Source organism: Pristiophorus japonicus, chromosome 11, assembly GCF_044704955.1.
Source record: "Pristiophorus japonicus isolate sPriJap1 chromosome 11, sPriJap1.hap1, whole genome shotgun sequence".
Lineage (NCBI taxonomy): Eukaryota > Metazoa > Chordata > Chondrichthyes > Pristiophoridae > Pristiophorus > Pristiophorus japonicus.
In genome coordinates this window covers 75,779,476-75,803,859 of record NC_091987.1, presented here as the reverse complement: position 1 = coordinate 75,803,859, position 24,384 = coordinate 75,779,476, and the positions used below count along the sequence as shown (strand labels likewise).

The 24,384-nt window shown below is 48.1% G+C and overlaps 1 protein-coding gene across 3 annotated transcripts in view; it reads right to left on the bottom strand.

Annotated features, from left to right (window-relative positions):
- cfap91 (cilia and flagella associated protein 91) overlaps positions 1-24,384 on the bottom strand; it is a 208,104-nt gene that overhangs the window by 116,770 nt on the left and 66,950 nt on the right. For all 3 annotated transcript variants that reach the window (XM_070893569.1, XM_070893568.1, XM_070893570.1), the window contains exons 7-8: positions 19,707-19,884; positions 8,999-9,156 (exon numbers count right to left, since the gene is read on the bottom strand). In XM_070893569.1, the coding sequence (XP_070749670.1) occupies positions 8,999-9,156; positions 19,707-19,884 (336 nt within the window). The remainder of the gene's footprint in view (positions 1-8,998; positions 9,157-19,706; positions 19,885-24,384) is intronic.

The following is a 24,384-nucleotide window of genomic DNA, read 5'->3' as shown; positions in this document are numbered from 1 at the left end:
GTCAGGGGGAAAGAGAGTCGGGGGGAAAGAGAGTCGGGGGGAAAGAAAGTCGGGGGGGAAAGAGAGTCGGGGGGGAAAGAGAGTCAGGGGGGAAAGAGAGTCGGGGGGAAAGAGAGTCGGGGGGAAAGTGAGTCGGGGGGGAAAGTGAGTCGGGGGGGAAAGTGAGTCGGGGGGAAAGAGAGTCGGGGGGAAAGAGAGTCGGGGGGGAAGAGAGTAGGGGGGGAAAGAGAGTCGGGGGGGAAAGTGAGTCGGGGGGGAAAGTGAGTCGGGGGGAAAGAGAGTCGTGGGGGAAAGTGAGTCGGGGGGAAAGAGAGTCGTGGGGGGAAAGAGAGTCGGGAGGGGAAAGAGAGTCGGGGGGGAAAGAGAGTCGGGGGGAAAGAGAGTCGGGGGGAAAGAGAGTCGGGGGGAAAGAGAGTCGGGGGGGAAAGAGAGTCGGGGGGGAAAGAGAGTCGGGGGGGAAAGTGAGTCGGGGGGAAAGAGAGTCGTGGGGGGAAAGAGAGCCGGGAGGGGAAAGAGAGTCGGGGGGGAAAGAGAGTCGGGGGGGAAAAGAGAGTCGGGGGAAAGAGAGTCGGGGGCAAAGAGAGTCGTGGGGGGAAAGAGAGTCGGGAGGGGAAAGAGAGTCGGGGGGAAAGAGAGTCGGGGGGAAAGAGAGTCGGGGGGGAAAGAGAGTCGGGGGGGAAAGAGAGTCGGGGGGGAAAGAGAGTCGGGGGGGAAAGTGAGTCGGGGGGAAAGAGAGTCGTGGGGGGAAAGAGAGTCGGGAGGGGAAAGAGAGTCGGGGGGGGAGAGAGAGTCGGGGGGGAAAGAGAGTCTGGGGGGGAAGAGAGTTGTGGGGGGGAAGAGAGTCGGGGGGGGGGAAGAGAGTAGGGGGGGGAAGAGAGTAGGGGGGGGGAAGAGAGTGGGGGGGGAAGAGAGCCGGGGGGGAAGAGAGCCGGGGGGGAAGAGAGTCGGGGGGGAAGAGAGTCGGGGAGGAAGAGAGTCGGGGGGGAAGAGCGTCGGGGGGGAAGAGCGTCGGGGGGGAAAGAGAGTCGGGGGGGGAAAGAGAGTCGGTGGGGGGGAAGAGAGTTGGGGGGGAAAGAGAGTCGGGGGGGGAAAGAGAGTCGGGGGGGGAAAGAGAGTCGGGGGTGGGATTGAGAGTCGGCGGGGGGAAAGAGAGTCGGAGGGGGGGAAGAGAGTCGGGGGGGAGAAAGAGAGTCGGTGGGGGGGGGGGAAAGAGAGTCGGTGGGGTTGGAAAGAGAGTTGGTGGGGGGGGGAAAGAGAGTCGGTGGGGGGCGAAAGAGAGTCAGTGGGGGAAAGAGAGTCGGGGGGAAAGAGAGTCGGGGGGAAAGAGAGTCGGGGGGGGAAGAGAGTTGTGGGGGGAAGAGAGTCGGGGGGGGGGAGAGAGTATGGGGGGGGAAGAGAGTCGGGGGGAAAGAGAGTCGGGGGGAAAGAGAGTCGGGGGGGGGAAGAGAGTTGTGGGGGGAAGAGAGTCGGGGGGGGGGAGAGAGTATGGGGGGGGAAGAGAGCCGGGGGGGAAGAGAGCCGGGGGGAGGGGGGAAAGAGAGTCGGGGGGGAAGAGAGCCGGGGGGGAAGAGCGTCGGGGGGAGGGGGGAAAGAGAGTCGGGGGGGGTAAAGAGAGTCGGGGGGGGTAAAGAGAGTCGGTGGGGGGGGAAGAGAGTCGGGGGGCGAAAGAGAGTCGGGGGGGGAAAGAGAGTCGGGGGGGGAAAGAGAGTCGGGGGGGGAAAGAGAGTCGGGGGGGGGGAAAGAGAGCCGGTGGGGGAAAGAGAGTCAGTGGGGGGAAGAGAGTCGGGGGGAAAGAGAGTCGGGGGGGAAAGAGAGTCGGGGAGGAAAGAGAGTCGGGGGGGGGAAAGAGAGTCGGGGGGGAAGAGAGTCGGGGGGAAAGAGAGTCGGGGGGGAAAGAGAGTCGGGGAGGAAAGAGAGTCGGGGGGGGAAGAGAGTCGGGGGGGAAAGAGAGTCGGGGGGGAAAGAGAGTCGGGGGGGAAAGAGAGTCGGGGGGGAAAGAGAGTCGGGGGGGAAGAGAGTCGGGGGGGAAAGAGAGTCGGGGGGGAAAGAGAGTCGGGGGGGAAGAGAGTCGGGGGGGGGGGAAGAGAGTCGGGGGGGAAGAGCGTCGGGGGGAAAGAGAGTCCGGGGGGGAAAGAGAGTCGGGGGGGGTAAAGAGAGTCGGGGGGGAAAGAGAGTCGGGGGGGAAAGAGAGTCGGGGGGGGTAAAGAGAGTCGGGGGGGAAAGAGAGTCGGGGGGGAAAGAGAGTCGGGGGGGAAAGAGAGTCGGGGGGGAAGAGAGTCGGGGGGGAAGAGAGCCGGGGGGGAAGAGAGCCGGGGGGGAAGAGAGCCGGGGGGGGGGGGAAGAGAGTCGGGGGGGAAGAGCGTCGGGGGGAGGGGGGAAAGAGAGTCGGGGGGGGTAAAGAGAGTCGGGGGGGGTAAAGAGAGTCGGTGGGGGGGAAGAGAGTCGGGGGGGGAAAGAGAGTCGGGGGGGGAAAGAGAGTCGGGGGGGGAAAGAGAGTCGGGGGGGGAAAGAGAGCCGGTGGGGGAAAGAGAGTCAGTGGGGGGAAGAGAGTCGGTGGGGGAAAGAGAGTCGGGGGGAAAGAGAGTCGGTGGGGGAAAGAGAGTCGGGGGGGAAAGAGAGTCGGGGGGGAAGAGAGTCGGGGGGGGAAGAGAGTCGGGGGGGAAAGAGAGTCGGGGGGGAAAGAGAGTCGGGGGGGAAAGAGAGTCGGGGGGGGAAAGAGAGTTGTGGGGGGGAAGAGAGTCGGGGGGGAAAGAGAGTCGGGGGGGAAAGAGAGTCGGGGGGGGAAAGAGAGTCGTGGAGGGAAGAGAGTCGTGGAGGGAAGAGAGTCGGGGGGGGAAAGAGAGTCGGTGGGGGGAAGAGAGTCGGTGGGGGGAAGAGAGTCGGTGGGGGAAAGAGAGTCGGTGGGGGAAAGAGAGTCGGGGGGGAAGAGAGTCGGGTGGGAAGAGAGTCGGGTGGGGATGAGAGTCGGCGGTGGGGGGGGAGAGAGTCGGGAGGGAAAGAGAGTCGGGGCCTCAGGTCGGCAGATTGGGTCTCACGTCCTGCTTCTCGGCACCAAGTGGAAGGAATGATTCGGGGCGGGAGGGTTTATCTTGTATCGAACCTTGGTTAGACTGCACCCGGTGTACTCTGAACAGTTACTTAAGAACATAAGAACTTATGAAATCAGAGCAGGAGTAGGCCATAAGGCCCCTCGAGCCTGCTCCGCCATTCAAAAAGATCATGGCTGATCCGATCATGGACTCAGCTCCACTTCCCTGCCCACTCCCCATAGCCTCTTCTCCTCTCATTGTTTATGAAACTGTCTATTTCTGTCTTAAATTTATTTCATGTTCCAGCTTCCACAGCTCTCTGAGGCAGCGAATTCCACAGATTCGCAACCCTCTGAGAGAAGAAATTTCTCCTCATCTCAGTTCTAAATGGGCTGCCCGTTATCCTAAGATTATGCCCTCTAGTTCTAGTCTCCCCCATCAGTGGAAACATCTACTCTGCATCCACCTTGTCAAGCCCCCTCATAATCTTATACATTTCGATAAGATCACCTCTCATTCTTCTGAATTCCACTGAGTAGAGGCCCAACCTACTAAACCTTTCCTCATAAGTCAATCCACTCATTCCCGGGTACAACCTAGTGAACCTTCTCTGAACTGCCTCCACAGCAAGTATATCCTTTCGTAAATATGGAAACCAAAACTGCACGCAGTATTCCAGGTGTGGCCTCACCAATACCCTGTACAGCTGTAACAAGACTTCCCTGCTTTTATACTCCATCCCCTTTGCAATAAAGGCCAAGATTCCATTGGCCTTCCTGATCACTTGCTGTATCTGCATACTAACCTTTTGTGTTTCATGCACAAGTACCCCCAGGTCCCGCTGTACTGCAGCACTTTGCAATCTTTCTCCATTTAAATAATAACTTGCTCTTTGATTCTTTTTCTGCAAAAGTGCATGACCTCATACTTTCCAACATTATACTCCATCTGCCAAATTCTTGCCCACTCACTTAGCCTGTCTATGTCCTCCTGCAGTCTCTTTATGTCCTCCTCATACATCATCCTTCCTCCCATCTTTGTATCGTCAGCAAACTTGGCTAAGTTACACTCAGTTCCCTCTTCCAAGTTATTAAATAGTTGGGGTCCCAGCACTGATCCCTGCGGCACCCCACTCGTTACTGATTGCCAACCAGAGAATTAACCATTTATCCCGACTCTCTGTTTTCTGTTTGTCAGCCAATCTTCTATCATGCTAATATATTACTCCCAACCCCATGAACTTGTATCTTGTGCAGTAACCTTTTGTGTGGCACCTTGTCAAATGCCTTCTGGAAGTCCAAATACACCACATCCACTGGTTCCCCTTTATCCACCCTGTTTGTTACATCCTCAAAGAATTCCAGCAAATTTGTCAAACATGACTTGCCCTTCATAAATCCATGCTGACTCTGCCTGACTGAATTTTGCTTTTCTAAATGTCCTGTTACTGCTTCTTTAATAATGGACTCCAGCATTTTCCCAACCACAGATTAATTGGTCTATAGTTTCCTGCTTTTTGTCTGCCTCCTTTTCTAGTTCCAGTATCCATGTTATAAAAAGGATATAGAGGCAGCGAAAAAGGTGCAAAAAAGATTTACTAGAATGAATTGCCAAAATTGAGGTTATACCTATCCGGAAAGATTGAACAGGCTGGGGCTCTTCTCTCTAGAAAAGAGAAACTGAGGGGTGACCTGATAAGAGTTCTTTAAGATTATGAAAGGGTTTAATAGGGTAGACGTAGAGGAGATGTTTCCACTTGGAGACCTGAACTAGGGGCCATAAATATAAGATAATCACGAATAAATTCAAAAGTGAATTCAGGAGAAACGTATTTACCTGGAGAGTGGTTCGAATGTGGAACTTGCTACCACAAGGAGTAGTTGAGGCAACTAGCACAGATGCATTGAAGGGGAAGCTAGATAAATACATGGGGGAGAAAGGAATAGAAGGATATGTTGGTGGGGTTAGATGAAGAAGGGTGGCAGGAGGTTCGTGTGGAGCATAAACATTTTTCAAGTGTATTATGACAACATGCCATTATGACAAGATATGACATATAACATATAACATTATTTCCTGTTATTTGTACCCCAGCAATGCTGGGCACAAGGCCCTCCTCCTGTGTGCCCCTGGTGTCCAACATAAGAACATAAGAATTAGGAACAGGAGTAGGCCATCTAGCCCCTTGAGCCTGCTCCACCATTCAACAAGATCATGGCTGATCTGGCCGTGGACTCAGCTCCACTTACCCGCCTGCTCCCCGTAACCCTTAATTCCCTTATTGGTTAAAAATCTATCTATCTGTGATTTGAATACATTCAATGAGCTAGCCTCAACTGCTTCCTTGGGCAGAGAATTCCACAGATTCACAACCCTCTGGGAGAAGAAAATCCTTCTCAACCCGGTTTTAAATTGGCTCCCCCATATTTTGAGGCTGTGCCCCCTAGTTCTAGTCTCCCCGACCAGTGGAAACAACCTCTCTGCCTCTATCTTGTCTATCCCTTTCATTATTTTAAATGTTTCTATAAGATCCCCCCTCATCCTTCTGAACTCCAACGAGTAAAGACCCAGTCTACTCAATCTATCATCATAAGGTAACCCCCTCATCTCCAGAATCAGCCTAGTGAATCGTCTCTGTACCCCCTCCAAAGCTAGTATATCCTTCCTTAAGTAAGGTGACCAAAACTGCACGCAGTACTCCAGGTGCGGCCTCACCAATACCCTGTACAGTTGCAGCAGGACCTCCCTGCTTTTGTACTCCATCCCTCTCGCAATGAAGGCCAACATTCCATTCGCCTTCCTGATTACCTGCTGCACCTGCAAACTAACTTTTTGGGATTCATGCACAAGGAACGGAATTCCTCATCGGCGCCAAACCCCGGAACCTCCCTCGGGGGCCGGCGCCTCACAACTTGAGCCGCCTCCGGGAAATCCCCTCCGTGCCTTTCAGTTCCGCGCGGAGGGGTTTCCTGTACGGGCTGCTCCTGCACACCCTCAACTTTGCCATCCTCGCCGGCCGTCCGGACACGCCATGGCGTACCATCTTGCCGTCCGGAGGAGGTGGGGGTCCCCGATGGAGGGCACTCTACGCAGGGGTCCTCCCACTATTCATCGGGGACTTGGCCTGGAGGGTGGTGCACGGAGCAGTGCCGTGCAATAAATTTTTAAGCCGGTTCACGGACTCCCAGGCCGCCTGCAATTTCTGCGGTCTGGAGGAGTCCGTGTTCCATGTTTTTATTGAATGCACAAGGTTGCAGCCCCTGTTCCACTATTTGAAGGGGCTGCTCCTGAAATTCTGGCTGCACTTCAGTCCCACTCTCCTGATCTTTGGGCACCCTGTGCGGAGGGGAGCGGGTAGGTCCGAAGGCCTCCTCGTAGGACTGCTCCTGGGCACGGCCAAGGGTGCCATCAGCCGGTCCAGGCAGCGGGCGGTCGAGGGGGTCGTTCAACCTGACTGCCTGCCTCTCTTCCGCTCTTACATCCGGTCCAGGGTGTCCTTGGAGATGGAGCACGCGGTGTCCACCGGTACGCTCGCGGCCTTCCGCGAGAGGTGGGCACCGGAGGGACTGGAGTGCATCATCACGCCCGGCAACCAAATTTTAATTTGATTTTACGTTTTTTAAGTTTAATTTGTTTTAATTGCCGGTGCTTTTAGTGTCCCCCTTCCCTTTTATAGGGGGCACTGGGGAAAATTGTGAATTTAGTGCCCAAAAAAAAAAAACCAAAAAAGAAAAACACAAAAAAAAACAAAAAAAAAAGGGGGGAAAAAAAGGGCCTTGTAAATGTCTGGAGTGTCACCCAGGTCGGGTGGCACCGTTTAATGTTTTTTATGTTTTGCAGGTAAACTCAAAAGAGTTTCATGCACAAGGACCCCCAGGTCCCTCTGCACCGCAGCATGTTGTAATTTCTCCCCATTCAAATAATATTCCCTTTTACTGTTTTTTTTCCCAAGGTGGATGACCTCACATTTTCCGACATTGTATTCCATCTGCCAAACCTTAGCCCATTCGCTTAACCTATCTAAATCTTTTTGCAGCCTCTCTGTGTCCTCTACATAACCCGCTTTCCCATTAATCTTTGTGTCATCTGCAAATTTTGTTACACTACACTCTGTCCCCTCTTCCAGGTCATCTATGTATATTGTAAACAGTTGTGGTCCCAGCACCAATCCTTGTGGCACACCACTAACCACCGATTTCCAACCCGAAAAGGACCCATTTATCCCGACTCTCTGCTTTCTGTTCGCCAGCCAATTCTCTATCCATATTAATACATTTCCTCTGACTCCGCGTACCTCTATCTTCTGCATTAACCTTTTGTGTGGCACCTTATCGAATGCCTTTTGGAAATCCAAATACACCACATCCATCAGCACACCTCTATCCACCATGCTCGTTATATCCTCAAAGAATTCCAGTAAATTAGTTAAACACGATTTCCCCTTCATGAATCCATGTTGCGTCTGCTTGATTGCACTATTCCTATCTAGATGTCCCGCTATTTCTTCCTTAATGATAGCTTCAAGCATTTTCCCCACTACAGATGTTAAACTAACCGGCCTATAGTTACCTGCCTTTTGTCTGCCCCCTTTTTTAAACAGAGGCATTACATTAGCTGCTTTCCAATCCGCTGGTACCTCCCCAGAGTCCAGAGAATTTTGGTAGATTATAACGAATGCATCTGCTATAACTTCCACTATCTCTTTTAATACCCTGGGATGCATTTCATCAGGACCAGGGGACTTGTCTACCTTGAGTCCCATTAGCCTGTCCAGCACTACCCCCTTAGTGATAGTGATTATCTCAAGGTCCTCCCTTCCCACATTCCAGTGACCAGCAATTTTTGGCATGGTTTTTGTGTCTTCCCTGTGAAGACCGAAGCAAAATAATTGTTTAAGTCTCAGCCATTTCCACATTTCCCATTATTAAATCCCCCTTCTCATCTTCTGAGGGACTAACACTTACTTTAGTCACTCTTTTGCGTTTTATATATCGGTAAAAGCTTTTACTATCTTTTTAGGACCAGATGTTGTTGTCTGTGGGGGTGGGGTCATTAAAACTTTAAAAGGCTGGTTTCCCGAAAGCAATCAATCACGGAGTGATCAATTACTGTTGGGAAATTGGCAAATTCAAACTCGGGACAATTAAAAAATAATTAAAATGTTAAGCCCGGACTACGTCACAAGAGATCAATTATAAATTAGCTGGTCAAATGCTTCTGTTGCTATAAAACAATGTATCGTACAAATCACAGTGACCAATGTCAGGGAAAATGTGCTAGTACATTTGCTTAATTCCTGCTAATCCACTGCCCATTTGCCTGTAGTATATATCTAAACAATGTAGGATGTATCCACAGAACATGGGAAAGTTTCTGATGTGCCAATGGAATGCAACACATCCTTACTGACTCAGATTTCCCATTCTCCAAAAAGCAACCAATCAAAAAATCCTATAGGGTAAATTTTGCCAGGCACTGCTTCCAGCATGGAGCCTTGCTAGATTGGAGCACAAGTCATAGAGTGTTAAAGAACCTTTTTGGGACCAGAATTCCCATCCATATGGATAGATTATATAAAGCAGCCTCATAAGCTGAGCAACATGACTATCTAATGATGACATTATGTATAATGCTATAAAGGACATTAACTTTGCACTCCATGAGACAAAAAAGGCAGCCGTGAGGTCCAGCAACGTAGGAAACTGGTGTAGCAAAGGATTACGTCAGAGTAGTACGACAAGTATTTCCCCAATTGTTCCCCATAGTGATAAATTGCTGATAAACAGAGATAGGTGACCGAGGCCACACTTGCACATCTCCAAGATAAGTTGCATAATGGAATTGGCACTGGTCCGACCTGTTAACAGGGGAAATAATGGAGAAGAATAACAAGAAAAAAGGTGAGCAAATGATAGACAAGTCAAACCAGAAATAGTCACTCATAGTCTTCTAAATGAAGCTAGCAGTACCTTTGATGTGCTCCAATCTTATCTTCTTTGTAGCCATTCCTTTCTTTTGCTGAAGCTTTGACCAGTGTCCTTCAACCCGTTTCACATTCATTTCCTGTTGCTTTGCTTCACGTTGGTGTAACAAATTCTTCAGAACCTCTAGTCGAATTTCCTGAAGTCTTAAGAAAAAGTACAATATATAAAAGGATGCATTTATTACACTGACAATGCAAGGCTGCCTGCTGCAACCTGATAGAAGGTACAGTAACAGAGGGTTCAATTTTGGCCAGGAGTTGCTCCGTTTTCTTAGGAGCAACTTGATTTTTCTGGAGTATCTTAAAAATCCCCATTTTGCACATTCAATTTACACCAGTGTAAGTGAGTTAGTTAGGATTTTTTTAGTTCCGTTTTTTTTTCTCAAAAGGGGTCGTTACCAGCCATCTACACCAGTTTTGGCCATTTAGGCCACTTTGGCCAGCTAATAGTTACTCCAAATCTACTTCGGCCAGCATATGTGGCCACTTCAGAAAACCCTTGCGGAGAGTTAAGAAATGAGCGTAGGTAGGTACATCGGAGGCCATTCGGCCTGGAATAGGGACGCGAGGCCAGCGGAACTTAATGACTTGACTAAAGAATGTGAATAGCTTCAAACAGCTATACAGGACATCAAATGACAAACTTCGCAAAGTTAATTTACTATACAACAGAAGCATTCATGGAAGCTTAAACTACAACAATAAAAGAAGTAAAAGATAGTTGAATTAAATTGCCCTAATCTCACAACTAATTTAAACAACTATTTGTTTGCAATAAGTATACTGGGTCAAAATTGAGCCTATATTATCTAAATAAAGTCTACTTCAATAAATAAGATATTCTCTCAGTGTTCCTCCGTCACTTATGTTCTTCTTTCACAATAGCACCAGGTGAATAGGCTTGACAAATGGTCACCACTATTCACAAGAGACAAAATTTACATCATTTTTTCAAAATATCCAAAAGTCCAGGAAAATGACAAGCCATTAAGAAAGTTTAAAAATAGCTACAGTGCATAAAATTTCAAACCTGGGGTTGATCGCACTGGGAGGCCGCTCGGCCAGGGATAGGGGGCGGGCATCTGGTCCCACACACACAGCGACTGCAGCATGCACACAGAAAGGCTGGGGGCGAGGAGCTACTGCGCATGCGCGGACACTCCATTGCGCATGTGCAGACGTCCCGGCACTGTTTTCACTGCAGGACACTGGCTCCGCCCCCGACTCGACTGGCTACGCTGCGCAACAACCGAGGAGAGGCCGGACAGCAGCCAAAGTGGGGAGCGATTTTTTCGGCGCACTTGGCAACGGAGTAAAGCGGCGCATCTCCGGTAAATGCACCGAAAAAAGGGGTGGGCCAAAATTGAGCCCAGAGGAACCAAGGCCAAACATGCTACATTTTTCCTTTTCAAATGTATTTCTAATGACCTTTTGAAAGTTACTATTGAATCTGCTTCCACTACCCTTTCAGGCAGTGAATTCTAGATCACAACAAGCCTCTGCTTAAAAGAAAATGTCATCGCCCCTCTGGATCTTTTGCCAATTAGCTTAACTCTGTGTTCTCTGGTTACCAACCCTCCTGTCAGTGAATGAGTTGCTGCAGTGCATCCTGTAGTTAGTATATACTGAAAAAAAGTATAGACAATGATCTTTCAAACAATAACATTTGTTACAATATATTATTCTTCTGGCCTCCTTTAAGATATTTCCAATAACGTGTAACACTGCATCATTGTGTTTTGTTTCAAAAATATTTTTGAACTTACCCAATAGCTCACTGGGTTAATGCGCTACCCAATATAGTACGGAACCATACAAACCAGGAAGATCACAGATTCAAAAAAGTTAATCATGTTTTTAAAACACTCAAAACGCTTAAACATGAAGCTGTTCTGACTGACAGGAGGAACTGACATTTAGTAACACAGGACATGAGGACAGGGGCTAGTGTCAAGGAAGGCACAAGGTCCTCGATGACAGGGGAGAGGGTTTATTCCCCGCCTTCACCCTCTTTCTCTCTTTCACTGAACCCAGTGCCTTTTGCTTTCACTTTCGAAAGCTTAGACAACATAAGCTAATGGCAACAATAGGTGTGCAATCAGAACACTGTCATGTCTTTCTCTCCATTATACACATAGACTCTTAAACCCTTAATTTAGGCATTAGAACTTTCAGTTAATGAGGAAAGATTTATCAGAACCCAGTGGTCAGATTGTGAATTCAGAGTGACAAGTTTACAAAGACATTTTCCATCACAAATGTGGACATAGGAATTTAAATTGGAAGAATTTGACACAAAATGAGTGACCAAAATGTGATAACAGGAAATCAAATGGCACAGACAGAAAATGGAGCAAGTGTAAGGTCTTTAATACATTATAGATTGATAATAGATTGTTATCAGTCCAACCAAAGCAGAGACACGAACTTCCACTTTGTGGAGTAATGTGTTGGATTGGTCATTCTAAGACAATAATTCTATCTTGACGAGAAGAAAGAAGTTGCACTTGATCTACGGACATCTCAAAATGCTTTACAGCCATTTATGAAGTGTAGTCACTGTTGTAATGTAGGAAGCTCGGCTTTCAATTTCCACACAGCAAGATCCCACAAACAGCAATGAAATAAATGACTAAAACATCTAATTTTATGTATTGGTTGAGGGATAAATGTTGGCCAGGACACCGGGAGTACTCCCTTGCTCTTCGAATAGTGCTGTGGAATCTTTTACATCCATTTGAACGGGCAGATGAGGCCTCAGATTACAATTTCATTTGAAAGACGGCACCTCTGACAGTGCAGCACTCCCTCAGTATCCCACTGAGGTGCCAGCCAACAACCAAGTTCAATTAGAATCATCTATTTTCTTATTCGCAGCTCCCTTTTACCTATTGTCACATCCCTATAATTCTCATTCCTACTCTGTGCATCATCTAAACAGTTTCCTTAACAGGCCTACAAAAAATTTTTTGTTGTTGTTGTATACAAGTTGCCCACTCAATTGAAACTCAGTTGGAGCATTCAGTTTTAGGGTGCAGCTTTAATGCCTGATGTTGTGTTTCTGTAAAGCATGCACTCCCATGTTCCGCCACCAGGGAGCGCATCCCCTGAAGTCCCAAGGGGTCCCAGCATTCCTTGGGAGCACTATATAAGCTGGTCCCTAAGGCCTGATCCTCTCTCTGGAGTCTCTTATTAAAGACTGAGGTCACTGTTACTTTAACCTCCCGGTGTGCAGTCTCATCTGTGTTAGGAACACAATAACTGGCGACGAGTATACGAATCCAACACAAAGATGCAGCAAACTGTGGGCATCCTGGAGAAGTTCTCGGAGGATGAGGACTAGGAAGCCTATGTCGAACTGTTAGACCAGTATTTTGTAGCCAATGAGCTGGACGGAGAAGGAAGCGCTGCAAAAAGGAGAGCAGTCCTCTTCACGGTTTGCGGGGCACCGATCTACAGCCTCATGAAGAATCTTCTGGCTCCAGTGAAACCCACAGATAAGTCGTATGAGGAGCTGTGTACACTGGTTCTGGAGCATCTTAACCCGAGGGAGAGCGTGCTGATGGCGAGGTATCGATTCTACACGTGCCAGCGATCTGAAGGTCAGGAAGTGGCGAACTATGTCGCCGAGCTAAGGCGACGTGCAGGGCAATGTGAGCTTGATGGCTACCTGGAGCAAATGCTCAGAGACTTTTTTGTACTGGGCATTGGCCACGAGACCATCCTACGAAAACTTTTGACTGTAGAGACACCGACCCTCAGTAAGGCCATTGCGATAGCACAAGCGTTTATGTCCACCAGTGATAACACCAAACAAATCTCTCATCACATAAGTGCTAGCAATGTTCATAAATTAACTGGAACTGTGTTTGTGAACAGAAATGTACAGGGCAGAAACCACGAGCCTGCAACTGCCAGCAGGCTTCAGGGGTATCCAGATGACTCAGAGTCTGCAACAAAGGATGAATGCAAGGCAATTCACACCTTGTTGGCGTTGCGGAGGCCTCCATTCAGCCTATTCATGCCGCTTCAAAGGGTATGTTTGCAAGAGCTGTGGAACAATGGGGCACCTCCAACAAGCTTGCAGACGAGCTAAAAACCTGCTAACCACCAGGTGGCAGAGGAAGATCGGTCTATGGTGGATCAAAGCAATTTCGAGCCTCAGAGAGAGGAGGCAGATGCTGAAGTACACGGAGTGCACACATTTTCGACGAAATGTCCACCTATAATGCGAAACATAAAATTAAATGGCTTACCCATAGCCATGGAACTGGACACTGGCGCTAGCCAATCCATCATGAGTAAAAGATGTTTGAGAGACTGTGGTGCAACAAGGCACTCAGACCAGCCCTGAGTCCCATCCACACGAAACTGAGAACATACACCAAATAGCTTATCACTGTCCTGGGCAGCGCCATGGTCAAGGTCACGTACGAGGGCACGGTGCACGAACTACCACTCTGGATTGTCCCAGGCGATGGCCCCACACTGCTTGGAAGGAGCTGGCTGGGCAAAATCCGCTGGAACTGGGATGACATCCGAGCGCTGTCACATGTCAATGAGGCCTCATGTACACAGGTTGTTAACAAATTTTCTTCCCTTTTTGAGCCAGGCATTGGAAACTTTTCCGGGGCGAAGGTGCAGATCCACTTGGTCCCAGAGGCACGACCCATTCGCAAGGCACGAGCGCTACCTCACATGATGAGGGAGAGAGTGGAAATCGAGCTGGACAGGCTGCAACGCGAGGTCATCATCTCCCCAGTGGAATTCAGGGAGTGGGCCAGCCCAATTGTCCCAGTACTCAAAAGTGATGGCACGGTCAGGAATTGCGGCAATTATAAAGTAACTATTAATCGTTTCTCACTACAGGACCAATACCCGCTACCTAAGGCAGATGACCTATTTGCGACGCTGGCAGGAGGCAAGACGTTCTAATATGGCAGGGGATGGAAACCTATGCAGGGAGACAGAGGGAAATAGAAGGGGGACAGAAGCAAAAGATAGAAAGGAGAATAGTAAAAGTGGAAGGCAGAGAAACCCAAGGCAAAAAGCAAAAAGGGCCACATTAGAGCAAGATTCAAAAGGGGCAAAGTGTGTTAAAAAGACAAGCCTGAAGGCTCTGTGCCTCAATGCGAGGAGTATTCGGAATAAGGTGGATGAATTAACTGCGCAGATAGCAGTTAACGGATACGATGTGGTTGGTATCACGGAGACATGGCTCCAGGATGACCAGGGCTGGGAACTCAACATCCAAGGGTATTCAGCATTTAGGAAGGATAGACAGAAAGGAAAAGGAGGCAGGGTGGTTAAAGAGGAAATCAATGCAATTGTAAGGAAGGACATTAGCTTGGATGATGTGGAATCGGTATGGGTGGAGCTGCGGAATTCCAAAGGGCAGAAAACGCTAGTGGGAGTTGTGTATAGACCACCAAATAGTAGTAGTGAGGTTGGGGACAGCATCAAACAAGAAATAAAGGATGTGTGCAATAAAGGTACAGCAGTAATCATGGGCGACTTTAATCTACATATAGATTGGGCTAACCTAACTGGTAGCAATGCAGTGGAGGATTTCCTGGAGTGTAATAGGGATGGTTTTCTAGACCAATATGTCAAGGAACCAACCAGGAAGCTGGCCATCCTAGCCTGGGTGATGTGTAATGAGAAGGGACTAATTAGCAATCTTGTTGTGCGAGGCCCTTTGGGGAAAAGTGACCATAATATGCTAGTATTCCTTATTAAGATGGAGAGTGACAAAATTAATTCGGAAATTAGGGTCCTGAACTTAAGGAAAGGTAACTTCGACGGTACAAGGTGTAAATTGGCTAGAATAGACTGGCAGAGGATACTTAAAGGGTTGACGGTGGATAAGCAATGGCAAACATTTAAAGATCACATGGATGAACTTCAGCAATTGTACATCCCTGTCTGGAGTAAAAATAAAACTGGGAAGGTGGCTCAACCATGGCTAACAAGGGAAATTAAGGATAGTGTTAAAACCAAGGAAGAGGCATATAAATTGGCTAGAAAAAGCAACAAACCTGAGGACTGGGAGAAATTTAGAATTCAACAGAGGAGGACTAAGGGTTCAATTAAGAAGGGGAAAATAGAGTACGAGAGGAAGCTTGCAGGGAACATAAAAACTGACTGCAAAAGCATCGATGAATATGTGAAGAGAAAAAGATTAGTAAAGACAAACGTAGGTCACTTGCAGTCGGATTTAGGTGGATTTATAATGGGCAACAAAGAAATGGCAGACCAATTGAACCAATACTTTGATTCTGTCTTCACAAAGGAAGATACAAAGAACCTTCCGAATGTACTAGGGGACAGTGGGTCTAGTGAGAATGAGGAACTGAAAGATATCCTTATTAGGCGGGAAATTGTGTTCGGGAAATTGATGGGATTAAAGGCCGATAAATCCCCGGGTCCTGATAGTCTGCATCTCAGAGTACTTAAGGAAGTGGACCTAGAAATAGTGGATGCATTGGTGATCATTTTCCAACAATCTATCGACTCTGGATCAGTTCCTATGGACTGGAGGGTAGCTAATGCAACGCCACTTTTTAAAAAGGAGGGAGAGAGAAAGCGGGTAATTATAGACCGGTTAGCCTGACATCAGTAGTGGGGAAAATGTTGGAATCAATCATTAAGGATGAAATAGCAGCCCATTTGGAAAGCAGTGACAGGACCGAGTCAGCATGGATTTATGAAAGGGAAATCATGCTTGACGAATCTTCTGGAATTTTTTGAGGATGTAACGAGTAGAGTGGACAAGGGAGAACCAGTGGATGTGGCGTATTTGGACTTTCAAAAGGCTTTTGACAAGGTCCCGCACAAGAGATTGGTGTACAAAATCAAAGCGCATGGTATTGGGGGTAATGTACTGAATGGATAGAGAACTGGTTGGCAGACAGGAAGCAGAGAGTCGGGATAAACGGGTCCCTTTCAGAATGGCAGGCAGTTACTAGTGGGGTGCCGCAGGGCTCAGTGTTGGGACCCCAGCTCTTTACAATATACATTAACGATTTGGATGAAGGAATAGAGTGTAATATCTCCAAGTTTGCGGATGACATTAAACTGGGTGGCGGTGTGAGCTGTGAGGAGGACACTAAGAGGCTGCAGGGTGACTTGGACAGATTAGGTGAGTGGGCAAATACATGGCAGATGCAGTATAATGTGGATAAATGTGTAGTTATCCATTTTGGGGGCAAAAACATGAAGGCAGAATATTAACTGAACGGCGGGAGACTAGAAAAAGGGGAAGTGCAACGAGACCTGGGTGTCATGGTTCATCGGTCACTGAAAGTGGGCACGCATGTCCAGCAGGCGGTAAAGAAGGCAAATGGTATGTTGGCCTTCATAGCTAGGGGATTTGAATATAGGAGCAGGGAGGTCTTACTGCAGTTGTACAGTGCCTTGGTGAGGCCTCACCTGGAATATTGTGTTCAGTTTTGGTCTCCTAGTCTGAGGAAGGATGTTATTACTATTGAGGGAGTGCAGCGAAGGTTCACCAGACTGATTCCAGGGATGGCTGGGCTGTCATATGAGGAGAGACCGGATCAACTGGGCCTTTATTCACTGGCGTTTAGAAGGATGAGGGGATCTCATAGAAACATATAAGATCCCGACGGGACTGGACAGGTTAGACGCGGGAAGAATGTTCTCGATGTTGGGGAAGTCCAGAACCAGGGGACATAGTCTTAGGATAAGGGGTAGGCCATTTAGGACTGAGATGAGGAGAAACTTCTTCACTCAGAGAGCTGTTGACCTGTGGAATTCCCTGCCGCAGAGAATTGTTGATGCCAGTTCTTTGGATATATTCAAGAGGGAGTTAGATATGGCCCTTACGGTTAAGGGGATTAAGCGGTATAGAGAGAAAGCAGGTAAGGGGTACTGAAGGAATGATCAGCCATGATCTTATTGAATGGCGGTGCAGGCTCGAAGGGCTGAATGGCCTACTCCTGCACCTATTTTATATGTTTCTATGTTCACCAAGTTCGACCTGACTTCGGTCTACATGACGCAGGAGCTGGAGGAGTCTTCGAAGGGCCTCACCTGCATCAACACGCACAAGGGACTGTTCATCTACAACAGATGCCCGTTTGGAATTCGGTCGGCTGCAGCGATCTTCCAGAGGAACATGCAGAGCCTACTCAAGTCGGTACCAAGCGCGGTGGTTTTTCAGGATGACATATTGGTCACGGGTCGGGACACCGTGGAGCACCTACAAAACCTGGGGGAGGTCCTCCAGTGACTGGATCGCGTAGGGCTGCAGCTGAAGAGGTCGAAATGCGTCTTCATGGCAACAGAAGTGGAGTTTTTGGGGAGAAACATCGCAGCGGATGGCATTCGGCCCACAGATGCCAAGACAGAGGCTATCAGGAACGCGCCCAGGCCACAGAACGTCACAGAGCTGCGGTCGTTCCTGGGACTCCCCAACTATTTTGGTAACTTCCTACTGGGGTTAAGCACCCTCTTAGAGCCCCTACATGTGTTATTGCGTAAAGGTGAGAGCTGGGTATGGGGAAAAAAAACAAGTAATTGCTTTTGAGAAAGCCGGAAACATTTTATGCTCCAACAAGCTGCTTGAATTGTATAACCCATGTAAAAGACTTGTGCTAGCATGTGATGCGTCGTCGTGCGGAGTCAGGTGTGTATTACAACAAGCTAACATTGCGGGGAAGTTGTAACCTGTCGCCTATGCCTCCAGGAACTTGTCTAAGGCCGAGAGGGCCTACAACATGATTGAGAAAGAGGCATTAGCGTGTGTGTTCGGGGTAAAGAAAATGCATCAGTACCTGTTTGGCCTCAAATTTGAGCTGGAAACCGATCACAAGCCCCTCATATCCCTGTTCGCTGGAAACAAGGGGATAAATACTAATGCCTCAGCCCGCATACAAAGGTGGGCACTCGCACTATCAGCGTCCGCCACAGGCCAGGCACCGAGAACTGTGCAGATGCTTTCAGTCGGCTACCATTGCCCACCACGGGGGTGGAAAGGGCACAACCTGCAAACTTGTTGATGGTGGCGCAGCCCGCCGACTTGTTGATGGTCATGGAAGCGTTTGAAAATGATAAATCAGCTGTCACGGCCCGCCAGATTAGGACTTGGACCAGCCAAGATCCTCTGCTGTCCCTAGTAAAAAGCTGTGTACTGCATGGGAGCTGGGCCAGCATCCCCGTTGAAATGCAAGAGCTAATCAAGCCGTTCCAGCGGCGAAAGGACGAGCTGTCCATTCAGGCACACTGCCTGTTGTGGGGTAACCACGTAGTGCTACCAAAAAAGGGCAGGGAGACGTTCATCTCGGATCTCCACTGCACATACCCGGGTATAGTAATGATGAATGCGATACCCAGATCCCACATGTGGTGGCCCCGTATTGACTCTGACTTAGAGTCCTGTGTACGGCAATGCAGCGGGTGTGCTCAGTTGAGCAACGCGCCCATGGAGGCACCACTAAGTTTGTGGTCCTCGCCCTCCAGACCATGGTCGAGGATCCATGTCGACAATGCGGGCCCGTTTATCGGTAAAATGTTCCTGGTGGTGGTGGATGCTTTTTCAAAATGGATTGAATATGAAATAATGTCGGGAAGCACCGCCACCGCCACCATTGAAAGCCTGAGGGCCATGTTTGCCACCCACGGCCTGCCTGACATACTGGTCAGTGACAACGGGCCATGTTTTACCAGTGCCGAATTTAAAGAATTCATGACCCGCAGTGGGATCAAACATGTCACCTCGGCCCCGTTTAAACTAGTCTCCAATGGGCAGGCAGAGCGGGCAGTACAAACCATCAAACAGAGCTTTAAACGAGTCACAGAAGGCTCACTCCAAACCCGCCTGTCCCGAGTACTGCTCAGCTACCGCACGAGACCCCACTCGCTCACAGGGGTGCCCTCAGCTGAGCTACTCATGAAAAGGACACTTAAAACCAGACTCTCGCTGGTTCACCCCAACCTGCATGATCAGGTAGCGAGCAGGCGGCAACAACAAAATGTAAACGATGTGTCACGGGAAATTGATCTGAATGACCCTGTGTATGTGCTAAACTATGGACATGGTCCCAAGTGGATCGCGGGCACGGTGATAGCTAAAGAAGGGAATAGGCTGTTTGTAGTCAAACTAGACAATGGACAAATTTGCAAAAAGCACCTGGACCAAACGAGGCTGTGGTTCACAGACTGCCCTGAACAACCCACAGCAGACACCACCTTTTTCGAGCCCACAACACACACCCAAAGGATCAACGACATCACGCCGGACAAGGAAATCGAACCCATCACGCCCAACAGCCCAGCAAGACCAGGCTCACCCAGCAGCCCTGCAGGGCCAACAACACGCCAGCCCAGCGAGGGCACAGCCAACACACCAGAACAGACATTTGTACTGAGGCGGTGCACCAGGAAAAGAAAGGCTCCTAACCGCCTCACCTTGTAAATAGTTTTCACTTTGACTTTGGGGGGGTGGGCAGGGGAGTGATGTTGTGTATCTGCAAAGCATGCACTCCCATGTTCCGCCACCAGGGAGCACATTCCCTGAAGTCCCAAGGGATCCCAGCATCCCTTGGGAGCACTGTATATAAGCCGGCCCCTAAGGCCTGTTTCTCTCTCTGGAGTGTCTTATTAAAGACAGGTCACTGTTACTTTAATCTCCCTGTGTGCAGCCTCATCTATGTTAGGAGCACAATGCCTACTTTTCAATTTCTTGTTCCCGGAATGCCCACTCCTTTCTTTCCATAACCTCCATCATCTTCATCCTCTTCTCAAGTTGCCAGCGATCACTCAATGGAGGCAGAGTAGCTTCCCAAGCACGCTTTGCTCGTGCGCGTTCAATCATCTCCACTTCTGCTAAGCCTGCTGGTAAGCCTCGGCCTGCGATCACATGAGAGAGTACCATTCATTCAGTAGCTGAAAAAAAGACTGAATATACTTTAAGAAGAAAGCAAAGATTTTCTACAAATGTTCAAGGATTGTTATGACAAGACAGATCCTGTTTGCTCTTCAGAAGCCTAATTTACATTTACTTAAAAAAAACTGTACACAAGTTATACCTATAATCTTTACACAGAACACAGGACAATTGTATCTATTGTACATTGCATCCTCTATTTTGCAGCTGAGGAACACGTTTGTGCAAAAATGCTGAATGTATTAGAATTTATCAGTAAACCTTATACCAGAGGATTACTCTATGTGAATGTTACAATTGGATACACTTCCTTCAGTATGTTTCTTTTCATTTGGATTTGGGAGGTGCTGTTGAAGGAGCCTTGGCGAGTTGCTGCAGTGCATCTTGTAGATGGTAAACACTGCAGCCACGGTGCGCCGGTGGTGGAGGGAGTGAATGTTTAAGGTGGTGGGTGGGGTGCCAATCAAGTGGACTGCTTTGTCCTGGATAGTGTTGAGCTTCTTGAGTGTTGGTGGAGCTGCAAGTACAGAATATGTGACTGGTCCAGTCTTGTTTCTGGTCAATAGTAACACTCAGGATGTTGATGATGGGGGATTCGGTGATAGTAATGCCACTGAATGTCAAGGGGGGCTGGTTGGACTCCCACTTATTGAAGATAGTCATGCCTTGCACTTCTGTGGTGCGAATGTTGCCACTCATCAGTCCAAGCCTGAATGTCGTCCAGGTCTTGCTGCGTGCAGGCACAGACTACTTCATTATCTGAGAAATTGCGAATGGAACTGAACACTGCAGTCATCAGCGAACATCCCCACTTCTGACCTTATGATGGAGGGAAGGTAATTGATGAAGCAGCTAAAGATGATTGGGCCTAGGACTCTGCTCTGAGGAACTCCTGCAGCGATGTTGTGGGGCTGGGATGATTTGCCCTGCAATAACCACAATCATCTTCCTTTGTGTTAAGTATGACCCCAGCCAGTGGAGAGTTTCTCCAACCACCCCCCCCACCCCCCACCCTCGATTCCCATTGACTTCAATTTTACTAGGACTCCTTGATGCTACATTCGGTCAAATGCTGCCTTTATGTCAAGGGCAGTCACTCTCACCTCCCCTCTGGAATTCAGTTCTTTTGTCCATGTTTAGACCAAGACTGTAATGAGGTCAGGAGCTGAGTAGTCCTGGTAAAACTCAAACTGAGCATCAGTAAGCTGGTTATTGGTGAGTAAGTGCCACTTGATAGCACTGTCGAAGACACCTTCCATCACTTTGCTGATGATTGAGAGTAGACTGATGGGGTGGTAATTGACCAGATTGGATTTGTCCTGCTTTTTGTGGACAGGACATCCCAGGGCAATTTTCCACATTGTCGGGTAAATGCCAGTGTTGTAGCTGTGCAGAAACAAGTTGGCTCGAGGCGCGGTTAGTTGTGGAGCACAAGTCTTCAGCATGACAGTCGGGATGTTGTTGGGGCCATAGCTTTTAGGTTTCCAGTGTGCTCAGCCATTTCTTGATATCACGTGGAGTGAATCAAATTGGCTGAGGACTGGCTTCTGTGATGGTGGGGACCTCAGGAGTGGCTGAGACGGATCATCCACTCGGTACTTCTCGCTGAAGATGGTTGCGAATGCTTTAGCCTTGACTTTCACACTCACGTGTTGGGCTCTGCCATCATTGAGGATGGGGATGTTCATGGAATTAAACAACAGTTCAGAAATTCATTAGGTAGCATATGTCTACAAATGTCTCATATTGTCTGGGACAACCTAATTCCAGCAGTGAAAAAATACTTGTCCCACCTGTACAGACTGCACCAGTAATTCTCAGTTTCACAGTCTGACAATTTTTTCTTTCCTTCTTTCCCTCTCCAAGCCCCGCAGTTTTAATAAAATACTAAAGGCAGGCTGTGAAGAGAAAGAAGAAAGAAAATAAAAAGAAAGAGAAAGAGAGAAAAAGACCATCATTATAATGCTCAGCATTAACATGCCAGCATTCATGAGGCAAGAATGCATGCAGATTCAGAATGAACTACTCTGTTTAGACAAACAAAACAATCCAGGCTGATAGTAATGACCAGCCCACCAGGTCAGCATAAGAAGGTTAAATTATTATGTAAAGAAATAGGAAGGGTATAAAAAAGGAGGGAGAGAGAAAACAGGGAATTATAGACCGGTCAGCCTGACATCGGTAGTGGGTAAAATGATGGAATCAATTATTAAGGATGTCATAGCAGTGCATTTGGAAAGAGGTGACATGATAGGTCCAAGTCAGCATGGATTTGTGAAAGGGAAATCATGCTTGACAAATCTTCTGGAATTTTTTGAGGATGTTTCCAGTAGAGTGGATAAGGGAGAACCAGTTGATGTGGTATATTTGGACTTTCAGAAGGCGTTCGACAAGGTCCCACACAAGAGATTGATGTGCAAAGTTAGAGCACATGGGATTGGGGGTAGTGTACTGACATGGATTGAGAACTGGTTGTCAGACAGGAAGCAAAGAGTAGGAGTAAATGGGTACTTTTCAGAATGGCAGGCAGTGACTAGTGGGGTACCGCAAGGTTCTGTGCTGGGGCCCCAGCTGTTTACACTGTACATTAATGATTTAGATGAGGGGATTAAATGTAGTATCTCCAAATTTGCGGATGACACTAAGTTGGGTGGCAGTGTGAGCTGCGAGGAGGATGCTGTGAGGCTGCAGAGCGACTTGGATAGGTTAGGTGAGTGGGCAAATGCATGGCAGATGAAGTATAATGTGGATAAATGTGAGGTTATCCACTTTGGTGGTAAAAACAGAGAGACAGACTATTATCTGAATGGTGACAGATTAGGAAAAGGGGAGGTGCAAAGAGACCTGGGTGTCATGGTACATCAGTCATTGAAGGTTGGCATGCAGGTGCAGCAGGCGGTTAAGAAAGCAAATGGCATGTTGGCCTTCATAGCAAGGGGATTTGAGTACAGGGGCAGGGAGGTGTTGCTACAGTTGTACAGGGCATTGGTGAGGCCACACCTGGAGTATTGTGTACAGTTTTGGTCTCCTAACCTGAGGAAGGACATTCTTGCTATTGAGGGAGTGCAGCGAAGGTTCACCAGACTGATTCCCGGGATGGCGGGACTGACCTATCAAGAAAGACTGGATCAACTGGGCTTGTATTCACTGGAGTTCAGAAGAATGAGAGGGGACCTCATAGAAACATATAAAATTCTGACGGGGTTAGACAGGTTAGATGCAGGAAGAATGTTCCCAATGTTGGGGAAGTCCAGAACCAGGGGTCACAGTCTAAGGATAAGGGGTAAGCCATTTAGGACCGAGATGCGGAGGAACTTCTTCACCCAGAGAGTGGTGAACCTGTGGAATTCTCTACCACAGAAAGTTGTTGAGGCCAATTCACTAAATATATTCAAAAAGGAGTTAGATGAGGTCCTTACTGCTAGGGGGATCAAGGGGTATGGCGAGAAAGCAGGAATGGGGTACTGAAGTTGAATGTTCAGCCATGAACTCATTGAATGGCGGTGCAGGCTAGAAGGGCCGAATGGCCTACTCCTGCACCTATTTTCTATGTTTCTATGTTTCTATATGAGTAGCTAATTTAATGGGTGATTTCAATCAGCAAAATATAAACTTGCATAACCCGACCAATTTAGAATCAGAATTAATAAATGAAATACAAGACTGCTTCATAGCCCAGTGCATCAAGAGAACTTTAGACAAACATGTGCATGCAATGCTGCTACTGGCCTCACCCTTCTTTAATTTTTTTAATTTTCTCATCAATTTTCTCCCCATATCTCTTGAAGGCATTGACTGCTTGGTGAGTTATAGTTCCACGGGTATCAGGTGCCGTCCACTACCTGACCCAAGGGGGCGTTATTTATTTATGAGCCTAGATAAGACTGTTGGCAAGCTAGTCAATGTGTGGGCACCACTGCCAAATTTGATTCTGTCCTCACCTAAAGACTAAATATGAGCACTTTCAGCAAGGGTCACAGGAAAGCATTCAGAAGCAGGAGTCCTAGTTGATTTTTCCATCCCTAAGGAGCACTGAGGCCAGCTGTAGCCTCTTTACCCCCATACTGGTTAAGATCAGTCAACTCAACACAAATAGCGAATCGAACATGGACCCTTCCTAATCTGTAGGGCTCATTCACTGCATGAAATCGGAGTTTTTAAATCATTAAAATATAAGTTGTCTTTTGTTTTGAAAGGTTATTTTATTTGGCAACCCTCACACCAGTTTCTTTTAAACTAAAGCTTGTTGCTAACCTCTTTTTCAGGTAGCATCAATAATAGTGCACTGAATTACAATTATTCATTTTATGCAGCACACTTGATTTTCATCTACAGCCAAGATTACATCACAACAATGCCAATGATGCAATGCAAAAGCAAATCAACTGGCATTATCAAGAATCAAATTTATAAAAGGAGACGTAGGTTTAGCAGATGAGTCACCATGCTACACACAGATGTGA